The sequence below is a fragment of the Camponotus floridanus genome, unplaced genomic scaffold (assembly GCF_003227725.1).
Source record: "Camponotus floridanus strain SB8 unplaced genomic scaffold, Cflo_v7.5 scaffold197, whole genome shotgun sequence".
In the NCBI taxonomy this organism is placed as follows: domain Eukaryota; kingdom Metazoa; phylum Arthropoda; class Insecta; order Hymenoptera; family Formicidae; genus Camponotus; species Camponotus floridanus.
In genome coordinates, this window is record NW_020229322.1 from 63,836 (window position 1) to 90,770 (window position 26,935).

Consider the following 26,935-nt stretch of genomic DNA (forward strand, 5'->3'; position numbering starts at 1 on the left):
ACGGTTTATGTAAAATTAAGAAATGATTTCAAGCCTCATAATTCGGAAAGTACTTAATGAAAACTAACTTAATTATATGTTTTGGAAAGTTCTCGAAATAAGCTACAAGAATGTGCAAAAATATACAGGGTATTCCATTTAAAAAATTCAAGATGATCTACAAATAACCCCCAAGGTCAAGTTCAAGGTTACCACAAGATAGTACTTTACAACCCTTACAACTTTTGTTCAAGTTTTCCGTGAAAGTGCGTTCTTTTTGAGATAATAGGGGAGTCCCACACTTTTCGAATACCCTGTATATTACGCAATTATTTGTTTATTTAATTATTTATGTATATTTTAATTATATTTAAACAACATAATCTTTTTAAAATTATATAATGCGATTATTGAACTTAAAAATTTATGATTCTTTTTGTCATCTTTAACTCATTTTTTAATCATTTTTGTTTAAGTAATTTTTAAGTGATAAATAAAATCATGATGACGTCATAATGATGTCATTATGAGTTTCATATTCTACCTGGGTATATCGAAAATGTATAAATCTTTTATATATCTGTTTCAAAAATGACAAATTATGTATAAAATCGTTATTTTATTATCAACAATGTAAAGATTTTGTTACCTACAGTAGCATTTTGCACGTTTTTTTCTGGTCCCATAAAACCATCGGTCTTTAATAGTATCTCGTCGATGGCGATACTTATATAACAATGAAGGTCCGATACTTCATGAAAATACATTCGCATACACTTTTGTGTGTGTGTGTGTGATGCGCGAGATTTATTTTTATATACTAATAAAACCATAGACATATTAACATAGACTGCTCATAAGGTAGCGAGAAGTGTTCTCCTGAGAAAAAAGAATAACATGAAATTTATTATTAAAGTCAATAACTAGAAATTGCATCATGCGTATGTCAGAAAAAGACAGATACAAAAGTTAATTCATGCTATTCTTTTTCCTCAGGAGAACACCCTCACTTAGGTTTCACTGCCTTATAAGCAGTCTATGTTAATATGTCTATGAATAAAACCGAAGAAAATGCGGAGCGAAATGTAGCCGACTCGTCGCGACATGATTCTAACTGAAATATCAGTTGGAGAAGTGATACCGCGAACTTTGAAAAATTGGAACAATGAACAAATTATAGTATTAAGTTTATCTGTTTTATATTTTTTAATTATTATGAAATAAATATATATTTAGAGAGGAAGATGAAAAACATAAAATAATCATGAAAAATGCAACAACAATGAATAGATGTATCTATTATTTGACACGAGTGTAAACTTTAAAATATCTTAACAATTATGGAATATTAAATATTAATTTATAAACTATAATTGGCATATAATTAATACACTTTACTATGAAATTATTGAAGAGGATATTAAGAAAAATCTATAATCTAATTTTAAATATATTATTTTGAAAAAAATTAAAGTATAATTTTCGAGGAAAAATAAACAAAATGTGTGTATGTTTCGAGGATATAAAAAAATAAAAAAGCTATATGTATTGAAAGATATATAGATATATATTGATAGATGTATTTTCCCTGTGCAAAGAAAATACTCTTTATTGGTAAAATAATGTATCTTCATTATATATATCATATCATCATTTAAATCGATATATCGATATATCATCATTTAAAATAATATTAAGAACAGGTATGAATATTGTTTTATAACTGAAATTCGATCGTTTTGTGTTGTATATCTTCACTCTTTTGAGCTATTCTATTGCATATATAACGATGCATACATATGCGATTTCTGTACAACAATATTTAAGAATGTTTTTTGTATTATTGATAGTCGAAGATGCATGATATCTAAATTAGCATTTCAGTATTATACGAGATAGCATAATAAAAAATTCATGCATTATTGAAAAAGATTTCTTCAAAATCTCAATTCATATCGATACATATCGTATAGCGTATATCTATGCATGAATATATTTATTTAGTTTCCTCATATTTCCTTATGTTTGTACATATTAAGTTATAATGTAACAATTTATTACATAGGAAAACGATAAAATTCAGTATAACATGTCATTACAATTTCTTTATATAGCATTTTTTTACAGACCATTATCATATTTAAGATTTTGAGACTCAAAATCTTGCTATGATCCATCTACTTACAGTGAATCATAACTTTAATAGCACCGCCCGCACCAGTTCTACTAGTCTCAAACGCTTGCTTGGTGTCCTCTATTTTATAATTGTGAGTAATCAACGGCTTTACGTTTACCCTGCCAGATGCGATAAGTTCCAATGCGTCGTTATAGCTAGAAATTGGAAAAAAATTATACATAGGAAAAATTTTATTAAATATAATATTAAGCTAAAAAGTTTAAATCTCTTCCTGAAAAATAAATTAATTACAATTCTAAATTATATATATATATATACACACACACACACACACACACACATATATATATATATATATATATATATATATATATATATATATATATGTTTCAAAATGTCATTATATTTAATATCCATTGTTGTTAATTACTGGAACTTACTCATTTACATATCGAAAGACACCCCTGATGTCAACTTCCCTATTTGCAGCATTTATTAATGGAATTTGTACTTCTGGAGCACCCAATCCCACTAATGTCACGATTCCACCAGATTTTGTTGCCTGATAATACAATATAAATACGATTTAGATTATTAAATATGTTAAATATATTACATATGTATATTATATATATATATATAAGTACATATTATAAAGCAGGGAAAGATACTTTTTAAAAGTAACCAGTTACCGTTACTCGTTACCAAGTAAAAAAAGTAACTTGTTGCCGTTATTAGTTACTTATTTTTAAAAGTAAGTAGTTACCGTTACCATTACTTTTAATGTTAAAACAAGATAGAATTAAATAAAAAATTTATTTTGGTAATATCTTTTATTAAAATATTAATAAAAGCAACAAATTTTTTATTTTAAATTTATAAAACCGTAAAAAATTTAAAGAGATATAGATTTTAAAGCACTTAATATGTAACTTCGCATGTAAATAAAAAATTTTAATTTCCATTAAATTTATAAATATAGCTAAATTTATATTCTTTTTGTGCTCTCGTCCAATATTACGTCACAACTTAAAAGCTGGGCAATTACATCCATTCCTCAGAAGAATGAAATAATAACTGTGATTTGACCAATGATGTCATTAATCTTAGAGATATCTATGAAGCTAGCACGACAATCTATGAAAAAATACTAAGAGTTCTAACAGCACTTTTCAGTTCTATTTATTCTTATACTTTCATAGTTCCTGATAAAAATTAAAAAGAGTTCTGCATTCTTTATATTAAAAAATCGAAATCGAATAATGTGGTAACTTCGCGAATCTAGCACGACACTCTTTCCTCTAAAATACCAAAACGCGTTGAATATTATTTTTAGCAAGAGTTCTTTCAATAATTTCAATAATTTCAATAATTATTATGAAAAGTGCTATCAGAACTCTTAATAATTTTTTTTTTTAATTTGTAGATTTTCGTGCCAGCTTCACAGACACCTCTCAGAGCAATAAATTTCATCCGAAGTATTATCGAATTTTATATGAATGTTGGTCGATGACTAAAAATTGAATATGACAGAAATACGATGTCAGTAAGTATTTTTAAAATATGAAAAGTAATGATAAAAGTAACTATTAAAATTATCGTTATCGTTATTTAAAAAATGTAACTACGTTATCGTTATAGTTACAGAAAAAAAATGTAATGTACCGTTACCAGTCCGTTACCAAAAAAAAGTAACTATAACGGTAACAGCGTTACAAGTAACGCGTTACTTTCCAACTCTGTTATAAAAGTGTATATTTTGAAACTTACAAGAATCGCCAAGCGAATTGATGCTTGTGCACCGGATGCATCTACTGTTCTGTTAGGTTCATCATCAAAAATTGCATGAATGTCAGCCACTACGTCCTTTTCTGATTTATCCTTTTGCAATAGATATGTATCATCGGCGCCAAGTTTCTTCGCCATCTTCAGTCTATTTTCTAAGATATCTATAAATATAAATCATGCCTACATTTACATCTTATTTACAACTTCTATAGATTACATTTAGAATTCATCAAAAGAAAACTTGTATGTTACTTGTAGAATGTATATTTTATTATCTACACAAAAAAGATGGAAATATATGTATTAGAAAAAAAAATATTATTTTGAAAAGAATCGCTCTCCACACTATATCCTTTAATATACAATTCAAATAAAAAAGTGACACTACTAAAGACTACTACATAATATGTGACATATTGTGAGTGATCTTGATAATGCATGTCCTTGTTCCACAAGTAGTATTTGTCATGCTAAGTGCAATCTCGACGATTTATCTTATGAACGATTGCAACACTGTTGCACAATCTCCATATCTCAAATGTGAATGTATTTCTTTCTCTCATACGTATCTCTTTCTTGATATAACTTGATAAACCATTATCATTTTTAAATGATAGGCAATATACGTTAAGTAAGAAATTTTATTATTAAAAATGTAATCATTAGAAGAGAAAAACCTTTAAATACGTATTTATCTTTTATTTCACATATCGTATGTTTTATTTCTGCGTGATTACTTTTACTATAAATAATTAATAATAAGATACAAATATATTTGTCAATTTATTAGCTTATGCTCCTCTCAATTGTTTGCAGAGACTATTTAAATAAAAGTAATATGTATATATTAAATAAAAAAATAAGATATAAAAGATCATTTGAATTTTCTAAGAGAACTTAAGAGCACTTTCTCTTTCGTCTAAGATTTTATATTTTAAGCACATACCCGTGATAACGACTTTATTAGCGCCCATAGCTTTGGCTACCAATAACGTCACCAAACCAATTGGACCAGCTCCCAGGATTAATACTTTAGAATTGATGCTGATTTCACCACGTTTACAAGCATGCACTGCCACTGATAATGGTTCTAAAAGCGCTCCTTCTTCTAAACTCACGTGATCGGGCAATCTGTTACATAATCAATTTTTGTTAATTTGCAAAATTATTATTTTTTTAAAATTAAATTATATATATTTTAGAAAATTATCTAAGCATTGTTTGCATGTTCGCAAACTATTACATTTTAATATAAATTTATGCGAATGAAATATACAATTAGTTAAGCTCACTTGAAGCAGAAATCAGCCGCATGTTTGTAAAAACGTCTCAAGCTGCCGTGCACGGGCGGAGTCGCGCAAAACACTATATCCTTGCATAGATTATAACGCCCTTCTTTGCAAAAATTGCATATCCTACAAGGCACACCGGGTTCAATGCCAACGCGGTCGCCAACCTGTATAAGAAATGAAGAATGTGCATAAGAATATATTTTATATGGGAATAATACAAACAGATAATTCTTCAATAGATAATAACATGATCATTTAATAAAAACATAATTATATGTACATGTATGTGTAACATAAACAATATACATACTTTCAAATTCTTGACATTTTTTCCAAGTTTAGCAACAGTACCAGAAGACTCATGACCGATAATCATAGGTTTCTTCAAGATAAAGTCGCCGATCCTTCCATTAACGAGATAATGAACATCCGATCCACAAATTCCTACGCATCCCATTTCCAAAAGCACCTCTGCAATAAAATAATAAAATTTTCTATCTTGCTAGTGTGATTCATTTTTATCATCTTTAATATTGATAGTTATATCGATTATATATTAGTCATATTTGTTATATTTCATCAATTTTTCAAATTTTATCATAATTTAGATTTTCAATATTCTTATTATTATTTTAATATTTCTCTAATTTGAATTAAAATTATTTTCTAATCTATTAAAATGTATAAAAAATAATAAATGTTTGTTCCTATTAATTCTCTAATATTTCAATGAAATTAATTCTTATTTAGATCAACATTTTATGTAATTTTTTCTCATTTTTCATAATTTTACAGCAACTTTTTTATTTATAAAAAAAACAAGTATCTGGAAATAAATAAAGTATCTTTTCAACTAATTATATATAATTATATATAATAAATAATGTATAATATATATAATTATATATAATCAACTCCAAATATATATGCATTCAATGATAATAGAAACTTTAAATAAAAAATTAATTCTTTTAATTTATCACGCTTACGTACATATCTAGAATAGTGTTGCATATTACTTCGAACGTCACATTGTTAATAGTACTCAATGTAAATTGATTCATATCAAGATATTATGTAACGAATAAAGAGTGCTCTACTTTCGTATATTAAATCAATCTAAAAATAGATTTTCACGCATTTGCAATATTTCTTTGAAGAAAGAATAATTTTGCCAGCAAAGAAATGTTGATTAATTTAAACTGTTAGTGAAAATAATATTATTAGTGTTAATTATATTATTTATCATTAATAAAGTTATAATTATTCAAATCTGATAAGAAATGTAAATTAATATTAACGATATTATTTTCACAAGTAGCATAAATTACTCAAGCAATAATTACTCATAAATTATTGTTTCTTTGCTAGCAACATTATTTTCTTAAAAGGAATAGTGTACACTAATAGAATTTCTTGACAATATGTTTATTTTATTGGAATATAGTGATAAGGAAGATATTAACAATAAATAATAAGAGAAAAATAATATTTTTACCATTGTCTTCTGGTTCTTCAATACTCGTATTTTCCTAAAAAAAAAAAAAAAAAAAAAAAAAAAGATTAATTAAATTTAGTCCATTAGATCTAATTGCAAGACACATATTTATTAATGATAAAAAAGATTACACACACACACGACACAACCACACACACACACACACACGAACACACACACACACACACACACACACACACACACAATGTAGAAATGTGATGTGAATCGTCAATTTTAATGAAGAAAATTGATTTAAAGTTATTATGTTTTCTATTTTTGTTGAAGCAAAAATGGTTTTAGTACGGAAAAGAGATTATTGTTTAATGAGAATACTTGAATAATATAAATTTAAAGATCAATCTGTTACATTAAGTGCAGTCAATTTATAAAGCGGCTGCAATCTCTTATACTTAAGGGTCAACGTGTTATCGCAACAATGATAATTTAAATATTAAAAAATAATGTTTTCGTGATAATCTCAATAAGCCAGTAGTTTATCTTATAATTCGTATCATTTATTATGAAAATATAAATAAAATTATCTGTAAAGTTGGTACGTAATATCGCGATAATAGATAATTATATTTGTTTTTTGAGACAAACAATTATAATTATACTCAATATGACGTATTAGTATTTCTAAAAGATTAGATCAAAGAATTTATAAAAATTTGTTTTTCAAAATTATCCTATATTATTGATATTCGAGGATTTTGTCCCCAAAAAAGTCATCAATTATTTTCTTACATACATTTAATTATTTTACATATATATTAATATAAAATATATGAAAAATATATATTAATATAAAATAATTTTAAATATGTATTAATATAAAATACATGAAAAATAGTTTTATATTAGGATGTTTGCGCGATATATTATCGTAAATAACATCATTCTATAAACTAAAATTGACGTAAAGAGATCTATCCGGGTCAAGTAAACAATTCTAATATTAATCTATTTGGAATAGTTCACGATCTAATCATTTAAAGGACAAATATATAAAATCAATTATATATGTTGAAATTTTATGATTAATGTTAATTTCAACAGTATTTTTAATTATTATAATATTTTTAATTATTATAATATTTAATTGATGCTATGATATATAATTAAAATAAATACTATACCACTTCCGTTTTTTACAAATTAAAAAATTTAATCCTTTTAGCTATAATTATTTTTTACATTTTTTTACATTCAAAATAACATAAACATACATCTGAGGATTGCAAAAAACAAAATCATAGAAAAACGTAAAAGAATTCTATTTTTTTAAAATTGCACTTATAACGCGAATAAATACTACAAAAGTTGCCAATTTAATAGAATAATACACTTTAATATAGAAATTGAATATTATTATATTACAATATTGTATCTATATATTTAAAAAATTATAAACTGCATCGACTACATTATACAAAGTAGAATTATCATTTTTCAAACTACTGATAAAACATAATTTATTCATAACGTGGCATTTCGTGCTATTTTTTCATCATTCTTCAATAGTTAAAGCAAAATATTAGTTCAATGAAAGTTCAATGAAACTTGATCGAGAGATAATAGAGAGAATGAGACATTGAACTATAAAACTACCTGGAACGAGCGCTGCCTTTGTTATTGCCCGGTGACCTCGAGCCGAGGGAGACAGTATCTATTTGGTATTCCCGTCTCTCTTTTTCATGTATTACCTTAACTAAAAATATATATCTGCTCATTAAAGTTGTGTACAGAACTTTTTCACCAAAAATTTAACAAAATAGAACATTATTTTATTTCGTTTATTATCGCCTTTATATTTCCTTAAATAATTCATTTCATTACAATAATATTTTTTATATATTCATTATTCGAACATATACTGACTAAGGTATGGGCACAGATAGTATGTTATGAAACTATAGGAGAAATACTATAGCATGTTAGTGTAACAGAGAAAGCGATTCCAAATATCGATGGCCTTCGTTGCACAGGCAGGCTCGGCTCGTAACAAAGGAACGCTCTTTCCAGTTAGTTCTATAGTTCAATGGAATGAGATGATAAGAATGATGCGCTCGATTCAATGGCAAGCGCAGTAGTGCAGCCACTATCTGTTTCTGCATCAAATACTAACCAAACGCAAATCGTTGACGGCGTACAATATAGCAGAAAGATTGTCCTTAGTCATGGTTTGAGGATTTGATTAAAAAAAAATCACTGTAACGAAATTTGTTTGTCAAAGAAATTCACGTTTCCTGAGATCCCGACAAGCACAGAACGAACGAAACGAAGAGACTCGGGGTTCAGGAGAGAACTCGCTGCTTATATACACGTGTCGCAAGTTATACGTATATGCTTGCCTTGTGCTATCAGTGGTTTTATTATCGTTCGCTGAGGCAAATTTTACCGTTATCAGCGAACATCCCCTTAGTAGGCACAAACTGATCGAACGATCCGATTGTTTTTACGATTGCACCATCAGTCGTTGCGTCACAGAGATACGCTATTTTGTCGGAACTAGTAAATCGATCCGCGCACTGTATATTGTAATCTCGCTTTTCTGCTATCAATGAGCCCTATTTTCCCGCGGTCACGTGTGACGTTGATAAAGTAACGTAATATGTGATATAAAATACAAGTTAGGATTATCTTTTCGCTTATATATTTATAAACTTGAAATTGAATTCAGCACAATAAATGTTTGGAATATATTCAGAAATTTTAGAAATCTTAAATGTTTATCTTTTTCAGCGCATAACTCGTATATAATCGGGAGGGGTACATTCCTCAAAACTATGACTCATTTGGCTCAACGTTTTAAAAGAGAAGAAATTGATAAGATTTGTTAGATTTTGACTAGAAAAGAGCAAAAAAGAAAATTAATCTAGCTATAAAACCTATGCCCTATAAATGTCATATAAAAAATGTAACGATTTTGTAAAATGTAACGTTTCTTAGAATAGTAACAATTTTACTTTTAGATTTGGAAATGAGTTTCTTTTTTAATATGTGGGGAAGAAAATCGGATAATCTATATTTAATTTAGTAAGCTTAACATATGTTGCAAAAAAGTCTCACATTAAATATTAGCAATATTGTATTCAAAACTTCATTAATAATGTATAGATCTTTATATACATTTAATTTATATAGCATTTATAATAATAAGTCATAATGCATTTTGTATTGTTGTTTTGATACATATTTTGTTATTATGTGCTAGTCACACATTTAAAAATATTAATAAATTATATAATATATATATAATTTAAACAATAGATTAGATATTTTTGAGAAAATTACTCCTTTCACACAAAATTGTTGTTTTCCCATAACATAAAAGATACTTAACATTAAGATAAGTATTTTTATGAATTCTTTTAAATACAAAATATATTAAGGTAAGTAAAATATTTATCTTATCTGCACAAATAAATATTTTTACAAGACTCGCGAAAAACAAGTATGGTAACATCAGAAATCGATTTCTATTATGTAACTGATAATCGCAATATGTAGAGATAATAGCAAAGGATAAATAATGGAAATGTACAAAGAAATCATTTATATTCGCGAACGTGTATTTGTATCAAATTATTAACAAAATGATATCTTTTTAATTAAAATGATTTTTATGTTATATGCTTGATAAATGACTTACAATGTATGACTACTGCTTCATTCCAAACCCCAAATTCCTGTTAAACTTTCTTTAACTGTAGCCCTATTTTCTCTTCGTATCCTTGTCACTGCGCTCGCTTCTCCTTTCACAATTTTCCTCTTTGATTGGCTCTTCTTCTCGCGATTGTCAAGTGCAATTTTTACCTTTTTTTTTATCACTTTTGGAGCGATTGTGGCAGCTGTTGAGACACTCCGTATACTTTCTATATCATCATAATCATTAATATAAGCTACTTTGTCTTCTACATCTGATGATAAATCATATAATGCATTACTATGTTCTTTATCAATCAATATATTTTCTATATTTTCATTATTCTGTTTGCATTTATTTCCTGAATTGTTTTGTTTCTCAGAACATATTGTTGTAGATATTTCCTCAAAGTATTCATTATTATCTTTTGTTATTGCATTACACATAAAAACAGTAGATTTTTCTTTTTTTTCAGAAATTTCAGATTTAAGCTGTAAATTGTTTATTTGATCTTCTAATCCTTCAACATTATTAATGCAATCTTCATATATTTCTGTCTCATTATCTTCTTCATTTTCAGCATCTATTGTTATGTTCAGTTCTTTTAAGAGATCTTTTTGCACCTGTTTCATTAAGCCACTAGCATTGACTTCAGCATCTATGCAATCTTCACGTCTAAAAGAAACCAAATGTTATTTATTGAATTAAATAAAAAATTGAATAAAAATAAATAAAGAATATACATTCTTTTGTTACTTACGATATATCTTGGAAAGTTGGATACAGTTCACTCACATACCCAAAACGTCTCTTAAAAAAATCACGAACACAGTTCACATCTCTTTGAAAGTATTCTTCTGCATTCTCATGTTCTGTAGAAATCATTTGTGGAAAATCAATAATAATTGGTTTACCATCATCTTTGATCATTATGTTAAATTCATTAAAGTCTCCATGAATAACACCATGATTTGCCAATCTAACAATCAAATCCATAAGTTCATCATACAATGCTTCTACATTGTTTACTTCATGTACATTACATCTGCAAATAAATCAAGCTATGTAATCGAAACAGTATGTAAATCTAAAAAGTAGAAATGTTATTGACAATCCAAGAAAATGAATATTATTGATAAACATACAGAGGTCCACCTTCAACCAGCTCCATTACAACACAATGTCTGTTAAAATCAATTGGCTTTGGTACAGGAAAACCTCTATCCAGGAGCACTTTCATATAGGCAAACTCTCTAGCTGCCGAAATTCTTGATAAATATAACCAAGATGCAAAATGCCTGTGTTGATGATAATCTCTTTTTCCTTTAATATTTCGGAAGCATGTTCTACCTAGCCTATGTAACTTTAGACAAAGGGAAGTCCTTTCTTCATCGGCAACAATATAAATATTAGATTCCTTGCCAACACCAATCTGATTACCAAACGAAGAAATTATTCCTCTTTGTGTTAAGACTTTCAGAGCCAAGTAATCATAACCAGCATTTGTCAAACGATAACCATCATCTAAATTTATTATTATTATTAAACATTTTTTAAATGTATTTTTAACAAAATTTAGTTATATATAACTGATTTCCTATGCCTTACATCGCATCCCTCGTTCATAGCTCAGCAACTTGTGTTTGCACAACTCTTTCAATAATTTCTGAACTCCACCATAACGCAGATTCGCTACTTTTGCAGCGAGAATTCCAGGTATGAGTTCGTGATTTTTCGAGCATATTTCAATCTAAAAAGGATTGGATAAATATTTATTATTAGATTAATCTGTTTATTATTTTTAGATTATGAGTATATTTGAAAAGTTAAAATCATCATTTGACATGATAAAATATATACAAATATATACAAATTTTATTGCGAGAAAAAGCGACCATTTTGCATATTTATCAAGAAAATAATATGGAAGTAAATTCTTGTGTAGTTTGTAATATTTTATAAAAAAGGAATACAAGTTGAAAAGTCCTATTATAGATTAAGAAATACATACCGCTGTTAAAACACGAAAATCTTCCGACGTCAAATATCGCAACAATTTAACATCTAATTTTCCCATGTTTAATAAATAAATGATAAGTAAATTCAGACTTTTTCACATGGACTTAAGAAATACAGGACAGAACATATTGCTGCAGGGATGAAGCCCAAAAGGTAAGGCGAATGAAATGTCTATTGTAACGGAAATGAGGCATCTAAGATGGCGGCAATGGATTAGTTCACGGAGTGTGATATATTTGAATGCCTATTTCTATAGCCAGAGAGAAACCTGAGAGCGGCCACCTCGCTTTAACGACATTGTCCTAATGCGCCGCCTGACAAAGTGGACGTCAACTACAGTCCATTACAGTCGATAATGATACATGGTTCGTGTCCGAGCCATGATTCATGTCCGAGCTATGGTTCATATCCGAACTATTCACATGAGATGGACATGAGAGTTAGACAAGAGCCGATAATCTATCGTTCTGCTTTTGTCTCACCAACGATGGCAGACCACGTGGCGGTAGGCATGAGGCGAACGGTGATTTTCTATCGTAAAGCTCATGTCTCCTTCCATTCCTCGTCGGCCCCATCCCAGATAGCACAGTGAATTCTAACAGTATTCTTTAAGTTTTCTCTTTTTTAAATTGTAATTCTTTAGAAATTCATAGATGAATACAATAAGAATGATTGTGGAAGTTACATGCACCATGATTGGAATTCTTGAGAACTTCTTAAAGTATTCATATAGTATTCATATAATATTCATATAGTATTCATATAGTATTTATATAATATTTATAAAGTATTCATATAGTATTTTTCCATTTCCATAAATTTAAACTTTATGAATTCAATGGGAATAGTATTTGGAGTAATATTTGGGAATAGTATATGGAACACTGAAAGAATATACTAAATCTAAAAAAATAATTGATTTCAATATTTGCAAGAAAATATTTATTTATATTAAGCCAAAATATATTTGAATCATTAAAATATACATGTATACTTTGCTGATTCAAATATATTTTTGCTTAACATAAATAAATATTTTCTTGTAAATATTGAAATCAATTATTTAAATAAATATTTTCTTATAAATATTGAATCAATTATTTTTTTAGATTTAGTATATTTTTTCAGTAAACATAAGGCATTTTGCAGGAAAAATTAATACACAATATTATTAATATTTAACTTCTTTTTAATATAACTTCTTATTTAAAATTAAATGTATGTGCATACAATACCCATACAGCACATGAACATTGAATAAACATCTCAGAAACATTGCAATACAATTTTGCAATGTTGCATCAACGTTATAAAATATAGATTCAACGTTGAAAATAAATTACAGAAACGTCTAATGTCCGCTGAATTGCAATGTCTTGTAAATGTAGCAATTCAACATTCAAAAAACATTTATTTAATATTGATTTAATGTTGATTTAATATTGGTTTAATATTGATTTAATATTGATCAATATTGACTTAATGGTTGCTTAGCAGTTGTAAAACATTTTTTTACAACTGTTAAAAGTTTTCTGTGTTGAGATTAGATTTTTTTAAGTCTAAAAAATTAATCCAATCTCAATTTAAGAAAACTTTTAATAGTTGTAAATAAAATGTTCTACTAAACACATCTATACATATATATTATGCGATTTCATAATAAATAACTTCATAATAAAATGTTAAATTTGTATAAAGATGTTTTATTTAAAAAATATTATATATATATATATATATATATATATATATATATATATATTACTCTCCATTATTAATTAATTATTATAATAAAAAGTTACATACATATATGAGTTGATAATTATAAAAGATTATTATGAGTTATGTGATGATGACGAGGTCGCTTTATCTATGTTTTCTTCAATATATCGACATTTTCTAAACACACATTACATTAATGAATTGTATAATTATACATTATGTACACATTTTATTTATATATAAAAAAATTATGTACATACTTTCTCTCGCGACGAGCTTTGGCTTGTACTAGCCATTTTGCGATGATTTGGGCAATCTCCGTCTCAGTCGTATCTTTATAATGAACGCAGACAGTTTCTATTGTAGTTCCATAAAATTAGTAACATATTAATACCAATATGACATGCTGACACATAATCAAGGAGAAGTTAAGTCTTAAAAATCTGTAATAGTATAACACTTACTAAGTATGATTTTATACAAAATCAAATCTTGAAAAGCCTTTTTCTTTTTTGCTCCAGCCATGTTGTACATTTCAGCCAAGGGATTAGTTATCAACTTTTTCAATAAATTAATCGTGCAAGAATGCACATCGAAACCTCCCAAGCCTTTTAATGTATATACCTATGATATAAAATAAATAATTTAAAAAATACATATTGATAAATATTAATTTAACAGTGATTTAGCAGAACATTTTTTTACAACTGTTGAAAGTTTTCTGTGTTGAGATTAGATTTATCTAGGTCTAAAAAAATAATCCAATCTCAATTCAGAAAATTTCCAACAGTTGTAAAAACGTTCTGCTAAATGCACTTATTTTATGATTTTATAAATAACATGTACACTTTATAAAATATTAAATTTGTATATATATATAAAGATATTCTATTTAAAATATATAACTTTCTAAATATTCAAAATGTTCTTTGCATCGCGAGCAAATATAATAACAATATTTAAATATTTAAATATTTAAAAATACAAATTTAAATATTTAAAAACAATATTTAAAAATATTTAAAGGTAAGAAATAACATACCATGCTTTCAAAAAATTCTTTGTTCTTCAATTTTGTTTCTAAAATATCCAATGCCAATTCATTATGCAAAGGTAATCCTATTTAAAAATATCCTATTTCTTCATCTTGAAGAATATCATCTTCATGTCTGTCAAGGCTGAAACGACATTGCTCTTCGTGAATCTTCAGTCTCTTGTCCACCATTTTTACTTGATGAATAATAATGTTCAGTTTGCGAAGTATTTCTGTTTGAAAATCTGCATAATAAATTTTAAATCCTTTATATGAACACCAATAGGAACGACCAATCGGCGCAATAATATATATATATATATTTTATGTAAAAAATACTGATTTTGAGCATTGTAATGCATATTTTACATAATATTAAAATATTAAAATTTCTTGAGAAATATATTATTTGCAAAAGTATTTAAAATGATATGAATAAACAATTCTCTATTCTGTGCTTTATCCAAACATTCAAAAAGTACACAAATGGAAATAACTTAATGATTATAATGAATAATAAAAAATAATTATTTTGCAGATTCACTCTATTCAATAATTTGTTCGCCTAAAATTTTGTAAAAAATGTTTATTTTGTTTTAACTATACTTAACTATGACTAAATATTTACCTGTTTTACATGATGATGTAGATTGTTTTCCCATTTACATGAAATATCAGATTGCACGCTACTGGAAGATTTCTTCGTACTATATTTATTAAAATTATATAATGATGAATTAATATCAGTATTGCTTGTTTGATTGTGAAATATCTTTTTTTTCTTTTCTGGTAGCGTCTGTTATCGTCATATTGAATTGATTCATTCAACACTTTTTCTGAATGAATATTATCTCTCTGCATTATTTTCCTACATATAAATAAATATACACACAATAAATACAAATAAAACTAAAAAAATTATATTAACAGTTAGGAAAAATAATCTGGCCATTAATAATATATTAATTTACATTAACTTGATAATATATAGTAACTTTATAATATAATAAATAATAATTGTTCATTAATAAAAGCAGTGTTACAAAAAATTGTAGTTTATGTTTACTACAAAATATTTCAAATATAAAATGAACCTAATCTAATGATACATGTTATGTTAATGATATATGTTATTAAAGCAAGGTTGACATAATTTGTAGGCATAACCTATAGTGTGTTTTATTTACACATAATTAAAAAAATTAAAAGTTATATAACTTTCTTACTTTAAAATGTTTGATTATACATTTTATAAACACGTAAAATTACACGTAAAATTAAATTGTGAACTTAAATATATTTCAGATTGTAAATAATATTTTATTTAATATTATTAAAAAATAAGTTAATAAATTATAATTGTAAATAAGTTAATAAATTATAAAAAAATAAAATGAATTAGTTGTTGAAGCAAAAGAACTAGAAAATAACCTTTATAATGATACACAATTAATATACATGATGGGCTACATATTAATATTATAAACTCTTTTCTCATTATTATAAATAGTGATGATCTATTGTATTAAATAGGGATGATTTTTGTTTGCGGAATTCATCATGCTTTTAGAATTCATTGAAATTTTTATGTTATATGGGGATGACTCTGTATTTTATATTCTAGTATATTTTAATATTTATAATGTAAAATATCTTGTAAAATATTTATTTTTAGATATTACAAAACGTATATATTTTCCAAACAACTAATTAAATATTTTCTTGATATTAATGGATTTATTTCATTTTTTTGTTTATGAATATTTCGAACAGTCATGTTTAATATAGTTCAAAAATGAATATGTTACTAGATATTTGATATTAAGTGTCAAAATATATCAATAAATAAAATATTAAAAAATCTGAACTAATAAAGTATAATTTCATATATCATTTTTCTGCAGAATGTTAAAAACTGCTTAAATAATATATTCTGCTTAATATAAGCTAATAATATAAGCTAATAATATAACTGCTTTAAATAATATATTCAAAAATATATTTTGTTTAAATATATTTTGAGAATATAGCTTAAAAGTTTGTGTCTCATTCTGTATATCATAGCATATATGTAATACATACTGTACAGTTACTTCTTTTTCAATATGTACATCATTTTGTGTATCAGGCCACTGAGAGCATCCTGGTATATTTGGTGATAATAACATGTAATCAAATTGAGTTTCTTTAACAATTAAACGTCTCAAGTGTCGTTCCGAATATTTTTGGAACGTATTTTTCCATGGAATGGACATTGTATGTACTTCTTTTCTATTTAGAAATAAGCGAAAATTTTACAAAACAAATAAAAACTATTATAAATAACATTTAAAGAAGCACGCCCATAATCGCATTATTCCTATGAACATCTCCAACACAAGCATATGTATAAAATAATATCACATACATAAAATATATAACACATAATAAGCATAACCTTAAAATCGATTAATCATGTATATTGTTATTTCGATATTTTATTCCACAAAAGAGATCATCAAAAATCAAGAACATAAAATATGTAAACATAAAATATAAATACCTGTTTTTAATTTTAATTTTATTCGCAGTGGGCAGGGTTATAACCTCGACTTTGTTACACCGGTTGCTTTTCAATAATACACTTGGAATCAGTGCTTGCACTGCAAACTGGAAATATTCACTGATTGTGAGACAACGTATCGCACTGTTGGTTTATCTGATGATTGCACTGTGTATCAATATAAACGTCTTTTTCTCACTATTATTGTTAATTTCACTGATGCGCACTAGCGAGCGAGCATGTGCTATGCAGAGATGCCAGATTCCGGCCTTTCGATAGCATGCGATAGCACCGAGAAGAGCGAGAGAGAATCATGTTTTATCTCTTTCTATTATCCCCTCCATGTTACCGCATGTTACCAAAAGGCCGGAATCTGGCATCTCTGGTGCTATGACTATGTGCCTGAAATTCTTTGTTATAGCGGCAAAAAGATTAATAACGTGCCTGCGCCAAACGAATTATTTTATTGGGAGCAGACTCGAAAAGTTTTTAGACCCAGTTCCACAACTTGCTTTAACCGGAGTTTATACAATTTTATTATGTATAAAATTATATATTATATAACAGAAATATGTATTAATATATGTGTGTGTGTGTGTGTAATTAATATAAATTTTAAATTATATATAAATATAAATAAATAAATATATATATATATATATATATATATATATATACTATATACACATATATTCATTTATATATAAAATTATTTTGAATAATCAAATAAAATAAAAATAAATAAATAATAAGAATAATATAATAAATATTTGAATATTGTTTCAACGTTGTAACAATATAAAGAATCAATGTAGAAAAATCAACATAGATTCAGTGTTGTGAAAATATTCATACTTCAATATTCAACATTGCAACGTTTCAGCAACGTTATTTCAACTTTCTGTGCTGTATGGGATATATATTATATTTTTATATCCATATATAATTAAAAAAAATAAATATATATGTAATATAATAAACAACTTATATTAAACGCTGTAATTTAATTAATGCATATAAATACAACTTACTTTTATTTTCTATAGTAGTTGGTTATTCTTTAGTTTCGTCTAAAACTTTTATTGTGATACGTGAGTGACTTTGATAAATTTGTAATAAAATATATGTATGAAATTATATAACATTATATTATACATTAGAAAGATTAAAGGAATAAGACAGTCTATATAAAAGTAATATATGAACATATAATAGAAGTTTGTATTCATATAATCAGAAATCGCCTGTTGAAAGAACATGAACTACATGCAGACAAATATTTATCCAAATTTATCAATAGATAGAGATTTTGATTGATTCTGTTGGCAAACCAACTAAAACAGTTTGTTTACTGAATAAATAAACAACAAAAATAAAGACTTCATGCGTTTATTTCGAGGTTAGGTAGTAGAAGTATATTTAGTTCAACTAATACTTACCATTCAATAACACCCAATTATTAATATAATTATGTAGCACTGTGCTTTTATAATCTGTGTGATATAATATATATATATATAAATATATCCCAGGTAGCACATAATCGTTTCAAAAACGTTTCTCAAATGTTTCTTCGAAACGTTTCATAACCGACTCTTGCAAACGTTTTTGATTGGTTAAAATGTCCACTCAAGAAACGTTAAGAGATACGTTTCTTGTTTGGCAAAAAAAACGTTTAAAAAACGGTTAAAATACGTTCTCTTCTTTTATTCATGAAAAGTTTGTTTTCTCATGGAATTAATAAAATAATGCATTAATACACACATACACACACATTTTTTAAATGAAATTAAATAAATCATTAATATACATACACACACACATATATATATTAATGATTTATATAATTTCATTAAACAAATGTGTATGTATATGTGTGTATATAAATGCATTATTTTATTAATTCCATAAAAAAAAAACTTTTCACGAATAAAAGAAAAAAATGTTTCTTTTTCCTTTATATATATATATATATATATATAGTCATATAAATGCAATAATTTATTTGACTTTAATTTGAAATTAAATAATATATTTTCTGCAACGTTATAATAAAAAGTGTTACAATTGAATATCACATAAAGTATTTAAATAAATTTTTAATAAGTAATTTTCATTAATGGAATTCTTAGATTTATGTGACTAAATTAAATTCTAAAAAAAAACTAAACATTATAATTATATTTATCAACAAATTAAAATGTGTGTAAAATTGTGTATAAAAAAATTAATTAATTAAGATATTTAATGATATAAAATTAAATTAAAAAATTAAAACAAATAAAATTTTATAAAATTAACATAAATATTTTAGTTTTTTCATAAATATAAATTATTTTTTCTGTACTTATAATTAAATCTCAACATAACATAGCTAGGATATTATGAGGTTATTATGAGTATTTTGAGATCTGATGAATCTTTTTTTCAGTCCATTATTGTTGCTTTTTTCAGTTCATTATTGTTGCTGAAATGTCTTTAATGCCCTAATTTCTGCTAAAGCAACACGAGTAGATGACAACTTCAACCAATCTTTGATAGAATTTTCAATTGTGTTTATTGCAGCATTTGGTTCAACATGTCTTACGGTAGCTGAAAATTATACAAAATATATAATAGTATTATTATAGTATATTATAATTATTTATTATATAGTATTTATTTATTATATAGTATATAGTATCTTATAATTACACAGTAGTTATACAATATTATATATTATAGAATATTATAGAATATTGGCAGCAGTATTGTGGCAATATTGCAGCATTGTAACAATATTAATAATATTGCTACAATATTCTATGCTGTATAGGCATATAATAAACACATTTAGTAAATATTATTAATGCTGACTGAATGCTTAAAACAAGTACAAACCTATAATCAAATCTTTTATTTTTAAAGCTTTGAACGCTTTTTTAGGTGCTCTTCCTGCCCAATTAAATTTCTTAGCATAATTATTTGTTATTACTTTTTCTAATGTTCTTCTTGTTATCTGTACAATCGTTGTACCACCAGATACAGATAAAATATTCATCTTAAAAAGAACAATGATAATCTTAATTTAATAAAAAAATAGATTAAAAGAGAAAAAAAAATGAGAAAATTTATAAAAGCGACTTAATGAGTTATATTTACCATATATTCAAAATTTTGTTTTGTATCTAAAAATCTTTCCATATTTTCCTAATGTTCATCGGTGTCAACTGGTAGTTCAGGAACATTTTCCATATGGGGTATTTTTGATTTTTGAAAATGTGATACAAGTTGTTTGACCATCGGAAGAAGCAAGTTCATAGAATTTTCTAAGCTCATTAATTTTGTTAGAATGAGATAAGGGAAGTCTAGAAATAACATTTTATATTAGAGCTTTTAAAAAATAGAAAAATTAATTTATTTTTTCACTGTTATTATTCTCTTTATCGGTCAAATTATTTTTATTTTAATATATTTCGAAAGTGTGTGTGTGTGTATGAATTGTAAACTAGTTTTTAATTTCATAAGAGTAGCTCCTGACTGTAGAAGTATAAAAAAATGTAATATAAAAAAAATATAATATAGAGAAATTGAATGGTAAGTGTTGCACAGTACGTGGGAATAGTATATAAATATTCAACCAATACGTAAAATTGATACTTAATTAATTTAAGCACAATTATTGAAGAGAACCGACTTTTATATAGATCCAAGTGCAGATTATTCAGGATATTATTTTATACATTATTTCAAGAGCAAAGTTATTGTTAAACTATAGATAATTTTAATAATTACTAATATTATTGCAATAATTTTGTACATACAAAAAAGTTTAATATCTTACCTGATTTGTGGAATTCTGAAGTGGTCAATGTAGTTCTGAATTCTTTTTTTTGTGGAGAATTAACTGCTCTTTCTGAAAATCTTGGAGGACTAATTGCAACATTAGATGTACATTTTGAAGAATTGTCAATATCGGCTGTCGATGTTGATGGTTTGTATGAAGCAATTGTAGATTTTTTCGATAAAATATTATTTTTTGTAGATGTTATTTTAAATGTAGGAGGAGAGATAGTTCTGAATTCTATATTCTGTGGAAAACTAACTATTCTTTCTAAAGATCTTGAAGGACTAATTGTAATATTAGATGTATATTGTGAAGAATTGTTAATATCGGCTGTCGATGTTGATGGTTTGTATGAAGTAATTATAGATTTTTTCGATAAAATATTACTATTTTCTGTAGGTGTTATTTTTAATGTAGGAAGAGATGGGATTTTGCATGATGTTTCTTCAATTTCTGAAGAATCTGAAGAATCCGAACAAAGTCGGAAAGGTCTTTTCACGTTTCTTTTTGGCCGTTGGTATTCAATAGTTGGTTGCAATTCTACATCAGTTTCTAAAGTAGATGTAAATTCAGCATCTACTAATTTTTTCCTCGCATCATCGTAAGAAGCTAAAATAATAATGAAATAGTAAATTATAAATTTTTTAAATAATGTAAAATCCAATATCATCAATTCAAAAATTGAAAGCATGTATAATAAAAAATGAAAATTATACTCGTAAATATTTTATAAAAAAATTGTATATTGCAAATATACACAATACTAATCTCCGACAGTACATAATAAAATTACATTATAAAAAAAAAGAGGAATATGTAGTATATATTGAGAAAAAAAACAAGAGATACTTTAATAAATACGTAGATGAAATTTCCGATATATGTTAAATATTGATATAATAAACAGTATAAATGAAGAAAAAGTATAAATATTTTTACTTTTTCATAAAATAAAGTCAAAAAATTTACCATATGTATGCAATATTCTGCATTTATACTTTATTCAATTTTTGTCCGGTAAGTAACATTTTTCAATAGCCTTACGAATTTGTTTGGTGGAAATTGTTTGAGGCCAAAAACAATACCATATTTCCTTCTCTTTTTCTAACCAAATATTAGGGACCACTTCAACTTCAGGTTTTTGTTCATTTGCAAATTCTATTAGTGAATACATAATCTGAAAAAATAATAAAATGTAAAAAAATAAATATGAGTCCATTTTGTCAAGTCAAAATTCTTAAATATAAAATCAATATTGCACAGAAATATTTTTTTATAAAAACTAACTTTAAATTTCAATAAAATAAAATAAAACATATAAGCTTTTATATGATTATAAATCTCTCTCTAGCTTGAAAATCTTTTTAAACAAATTTATAAACTTACATTGTTTAAAAAATTAACACTGCTTTTCGCCCAAAAATAATATATAATATATACATATACATAGTACAAATATATACAATAATATATATAATAAAATAAAAAGATTAATTAATTAAGATTAATAAATGTATTATAATTCATGAAGAAGAGGAAAGGCAATATAAGTTCCTTTTTCATTTCCGGACAATAACATGTTTTTATATTTTACTGATGTAAAAGGAAATTCTTCTATATTAGATGATATGTGAGACACTTTAAAAATGTTCAATAATTTCGATGAACATGGATAATCATAAAACTCAGAAACTTTTAGGAATCGATGACAAATTAAGGAATAAAATTGATCTTTCAAGAACAGAATGTTTACTATCTGAACAATGATATCTCCTTCCATTGAAACACAATTATCAGGTGAAAAAACTGTCAAAATATATGTCGGCGTTTTCAATTTCTTGTACTGTAAAATCAAATCAGTTGTACCTCTAAGTGTAGGTCCTTCAAAATGTTTTTGCTTAGGCTCTAATTTAGTTATTGATAATTCAGTTTTTGAACAATAAAATAATTCGAATATACGTCTACAAAGTTGTGCATGAGAATTTGCGGATCTTACAAGTGTTTTTAATTTTCCTAAATAATTTTCGAAGGGAAAGCAACTAATTGTATTTAAATTACCAAAATTCCTCACATCTGTTACTAAGTGAATTAAACTGTGAACATTATATGTTACTACTTCTTTCCCATAAGATTTTTCAAAATACTTTACAAAATTATACAAAACTTCTTCTGCAAAATTAATATATTTAGAAATATGATTAACATTACTCAAAATTGTAATACCAACATGAAACATTAAAAAATGATTATAAAGTTGTTTAGGCAAAATATTTATTAAAGAAATTGGACCAATATATAATAAAAATAATCTAAACTCATTTGCTTTCCATCGATTTAAGTCCGATATAGGTCTAGGATTTCGAGAAAATTCACGAACTATATAAGGACGTAACGAAATTAATTTATCCGATAAATTATTAATGATTCTTCCAGATAATTTGAAAGGAGGTTTCCCCTTTAATGTCCATAATATCAGCAATTTTTTCATTATTCCTAAATATACTAAATGCATAGGATCTAATGGAAATTGACTCACTAAATCTACATTTAGATCCAATAATGGAGATCTTCCCTTATGATGTTCTTCATGTATTTGTTCAATAAAAGTTTCTTTTGTTTTAAGTTGTCCGCTTTTATATGAAAAAATTATTTTATGATTAATATATTCTCCCTCAATATTGTATTTTTCACATCCATGCCTAGAATTATGACCTACACAGCATTTTAGAAAAGCTCGTGCAGGAGCATCACAAATCAAAGATCTAATTCTAATTTGAAATAATTTATGACTTATTTCAATACCATTCTTTAATATATTATTAAGTTCGTGTATCAAATTTTGTAAATAAAGGTCAATAGGTTCTGGCTTTCCTCGGCCAGTGAATAAACCTACAATAAATGGTTTATTTGATGAAATTAAAGTTAATGATCTACAAAGAATAGGCCAGACAACCGTGCTATTACTTTTAAACAAGGGTAAACCGTCAATATTAAAATCTAAATTAATTATTTTTGAGCATGGTTCTTTCTCTAATAGAAGATGCAACTGATCATATATACCAAAATAAGTAAATTTTCCATTTTGCAAATCAATTGAATTTGTAGTTCTTGGAGTGTATAACAAAGACCTTCCAGATAATGGTAAAGGTATATTATAGTGATATGGACTTAGTAATGACAATAAGTCATCTAATGCTGATAGTGTAATGTTATGTGTTAGAGCCCACTTCCTCAATTTATTTAGGAAATCATCAGATAATGATTCACACTCTGAAGAATCATGTTCTTCACTGACATATAGTTCTTGAAATGTCTCACATGTAATATTAGAGGTTTCATTAAATAATTTCTTGTTTTTTAATTCATTATTATGAGTTAATTCCTTGTCTTCGAATTCATTATTCTGTTGATTATATCTTTGATCTAAATTCAATTCCGAATCTTGATCTACGTTTGATTCAAAATGTGCATCGATAACTGAATGTGATGTTGATGGTTCATCGGTAATTGAATATGATATTGATTTTGCCTGATTAAATTCATTTAATAATTCCTGGACTTGGTTTTGTATATTTCTTTTTGTTTGCTTTTTACTAAGAAATTTAGTTTCTTTTATTATATTCATATTTAAAAACAATTGAGAATTTTTTCTATTATTTTTTAAATGAGTTAAAATATAATATATATGTATATAATGTATATAATATTATATAATGTATCTAATAATATGTATATATGTATAATATACGGCCAAATACTTATATTCTGGATATATTATTTCCTGGAAACATTAATTACAAGCATTATAATTAAGGAACAAAAGAATAATATATAATTTTGTAAAATAATTTGAATAATATATAATATTAAAATATAATATTCATATATAATATTACATATATAATATTAATAATAATATNATTTCCATTTTTATTTATTGTAATGTACTATATAGCATGAGATATCTATTAATTTATATACTTTAGTTATTAATTTGTAAAAAATTATCTGTTATATGAAAATTATTACATATAAAAAATTGAATGATTTTGAGCAGATGCTGATTATGTATTATATTTATTTCTTATAAGCAGAAATTTATAACTTTTAAATAAAATGTAAAATTTTCCAATATTAAAATTTATATTTGTAAAAATTTTAATACATTCGCTGAACAAATTATTATTATTATTATTCTTACTTTAACAAAATTTTTTTTTCACATTTAAAAAATAAAAAATTAAATATAAATTTCTTTATATACATAATTTTTAACAAATTTATTATTTCGTTGATTACCAAGATAAATTTTTAATGCTTGCCAAGAACGAACTCGCGAAAAAGCAACATAAAGTTGTCTATGATTAAAAACATCTTTGCAAAGATCTAATCCAATTCTATCAAACGTCTGTCCTTGTGATTTATTAATCGTTACGGCAAAAGCTAATTTTATTGGAAATTGTCTCCTAAAAAAAGTAAATGGAAATACATTTTCGCAATATAATGTTATACGATTCAAAAAAACAATGTCTCTTATTTTGTCACCTGTTAAAATCTTACATTTCAATAAATGATTTGTAAGCTCTATAATCATTAATCTAGTGCCATTACAAAGACCTTCATTGATACTTAAATTTCTAATTAACATAATAATACAATTTGGTCTTAAACGCAATTCATGAGGAGGAAGAGACGATGGAGATAAACTATTTAAATATTCTGGTAACAATGCTCCACTTATGTCACCATTGTCATTATTTACGACAGTGTCCACACTTGTATAAATTCGTTCATCATTTATATCTAATAATTTAACAACTTTCTTATTAATTTCATCTACATCAACATTTCTTACAGAAATGTATAGCACATTTAGACATTTTAACAAACTCTTTTTTTCTTATTAAATCACCATATATATCTTCCACAATATCAGAATTAATAGACGCTATAACATTCAGGAATTTGTATATTATCATTAAGATTATTTAATGTACCATCTCCAACATTCAATAAAAACTTTAGATATTCAATTTCTTCTGGAAGAACTCGCATATTTTGTATTAAAGAGAATTTTACGAAATGCTTCTAAAGAGAACTAAACTTAATAGAAAGATTTACAATTTCCTTTCGAGTAGCATGTACTTTAATAGGCAAAAGTTGTCTAAAATCATCACCTAATAAAACAATTTTTCCATCGAAAGGAATATCATTATTCATAATATCACGCAATGTTCGGTCCATTATTTCTAAAGCATATCATGGTGCCATTGGTGCTTTATCCCAAATAAAAATATCAATTTCTTTTAAATATTGAGCTTCTTTTGATTGGATTTTAATAGTTGATGATGAATCAGCAAATAATGGAACTGGTAATCCAAATATCTTATGGACTGTTTTTCTAAAAGGTAAAATATAGCTGCAATACCTGTAAATGCCATTGTACATACACG

At 25.7% G+C, this 26,935-nt stretch overlaps 2 protein-coding genes and 1 pseudogene across 3 annotated transcripts; all 3 read right to left on the reverse strand.

Moving 5' to 3' along the window:
- Positions 1-1,547: 1,547 nt before the first annotated feature.
- On the reverse strand, positions 1,548-9,201 carry LOC105248294 (sorbitol dehydrogenase). Of its 2 annotated transcripts, XM_025407938.1 has the most exons (8): positions 8,823-9,201; positions 6,695-6,728; positions 5,507-5,667; positions 5,197-5,360; positions 4,851-5,035; positions 3,887-4,065; positions 2,557-2,678; positions 1,548-2,310 (listed from the first exon to the last, which is right to left on the reverse strand). In XM_025407938.1, the coding sequence occupies exons 1-8, from the start codon at positions 8,874-8,876 to the stop codon at positions 2,157-2,159; spliced, it is 1,053 nt and encodes a 350-aa protein (XP_025263723.1). In that variant the 5' UTR covers positions 8,877-9,201; the 3' UTR covers positions 1,548-2,156. The 2 variants fall into 2 exon arrangements, with proteins under 2 accessions (XP_025263723.1, XP_025263724.1); XM_025407939.1 differs by lacking the exon at positions 6,695-6,728.
- Positions 9,202-10,119: 918 nt separating this feature from the next.
- On the reverse strand, positions 10,120-12,556 carry LOC105248293 (serine/threonine-protein kinase RIO2). The gene is made up of 5 exons (XM_011253023.3): positions 12,355-12,556; positions 11,952-12,093; positions 11,489-11,867; positions 11,104-11,388; positions 10,120-11,018 (listed from the first exon to the last, which is right to left on the reverse strand). The coding sequence occupies exons 1-5, from the start codon at positions 12,418-12,420 to the stop codon at positions 10,367-10,369; spliced, it is 1,524 nt and encodes a 507-aa protein (XP_011251325.1). The 5' UTR covers positions 12,421-12,556; the 3' UTR covers positions 10,120-10,366.
- Positions 12,557-19,997: 7,441 nt separating this feature from the next.
- LOC112637710 lies at positions 19,998-22,925 on the reverse strand (annotated as a pseudogene).
- Positions 22,926-26,935: the final 4,010 nt, after the last annotated feature.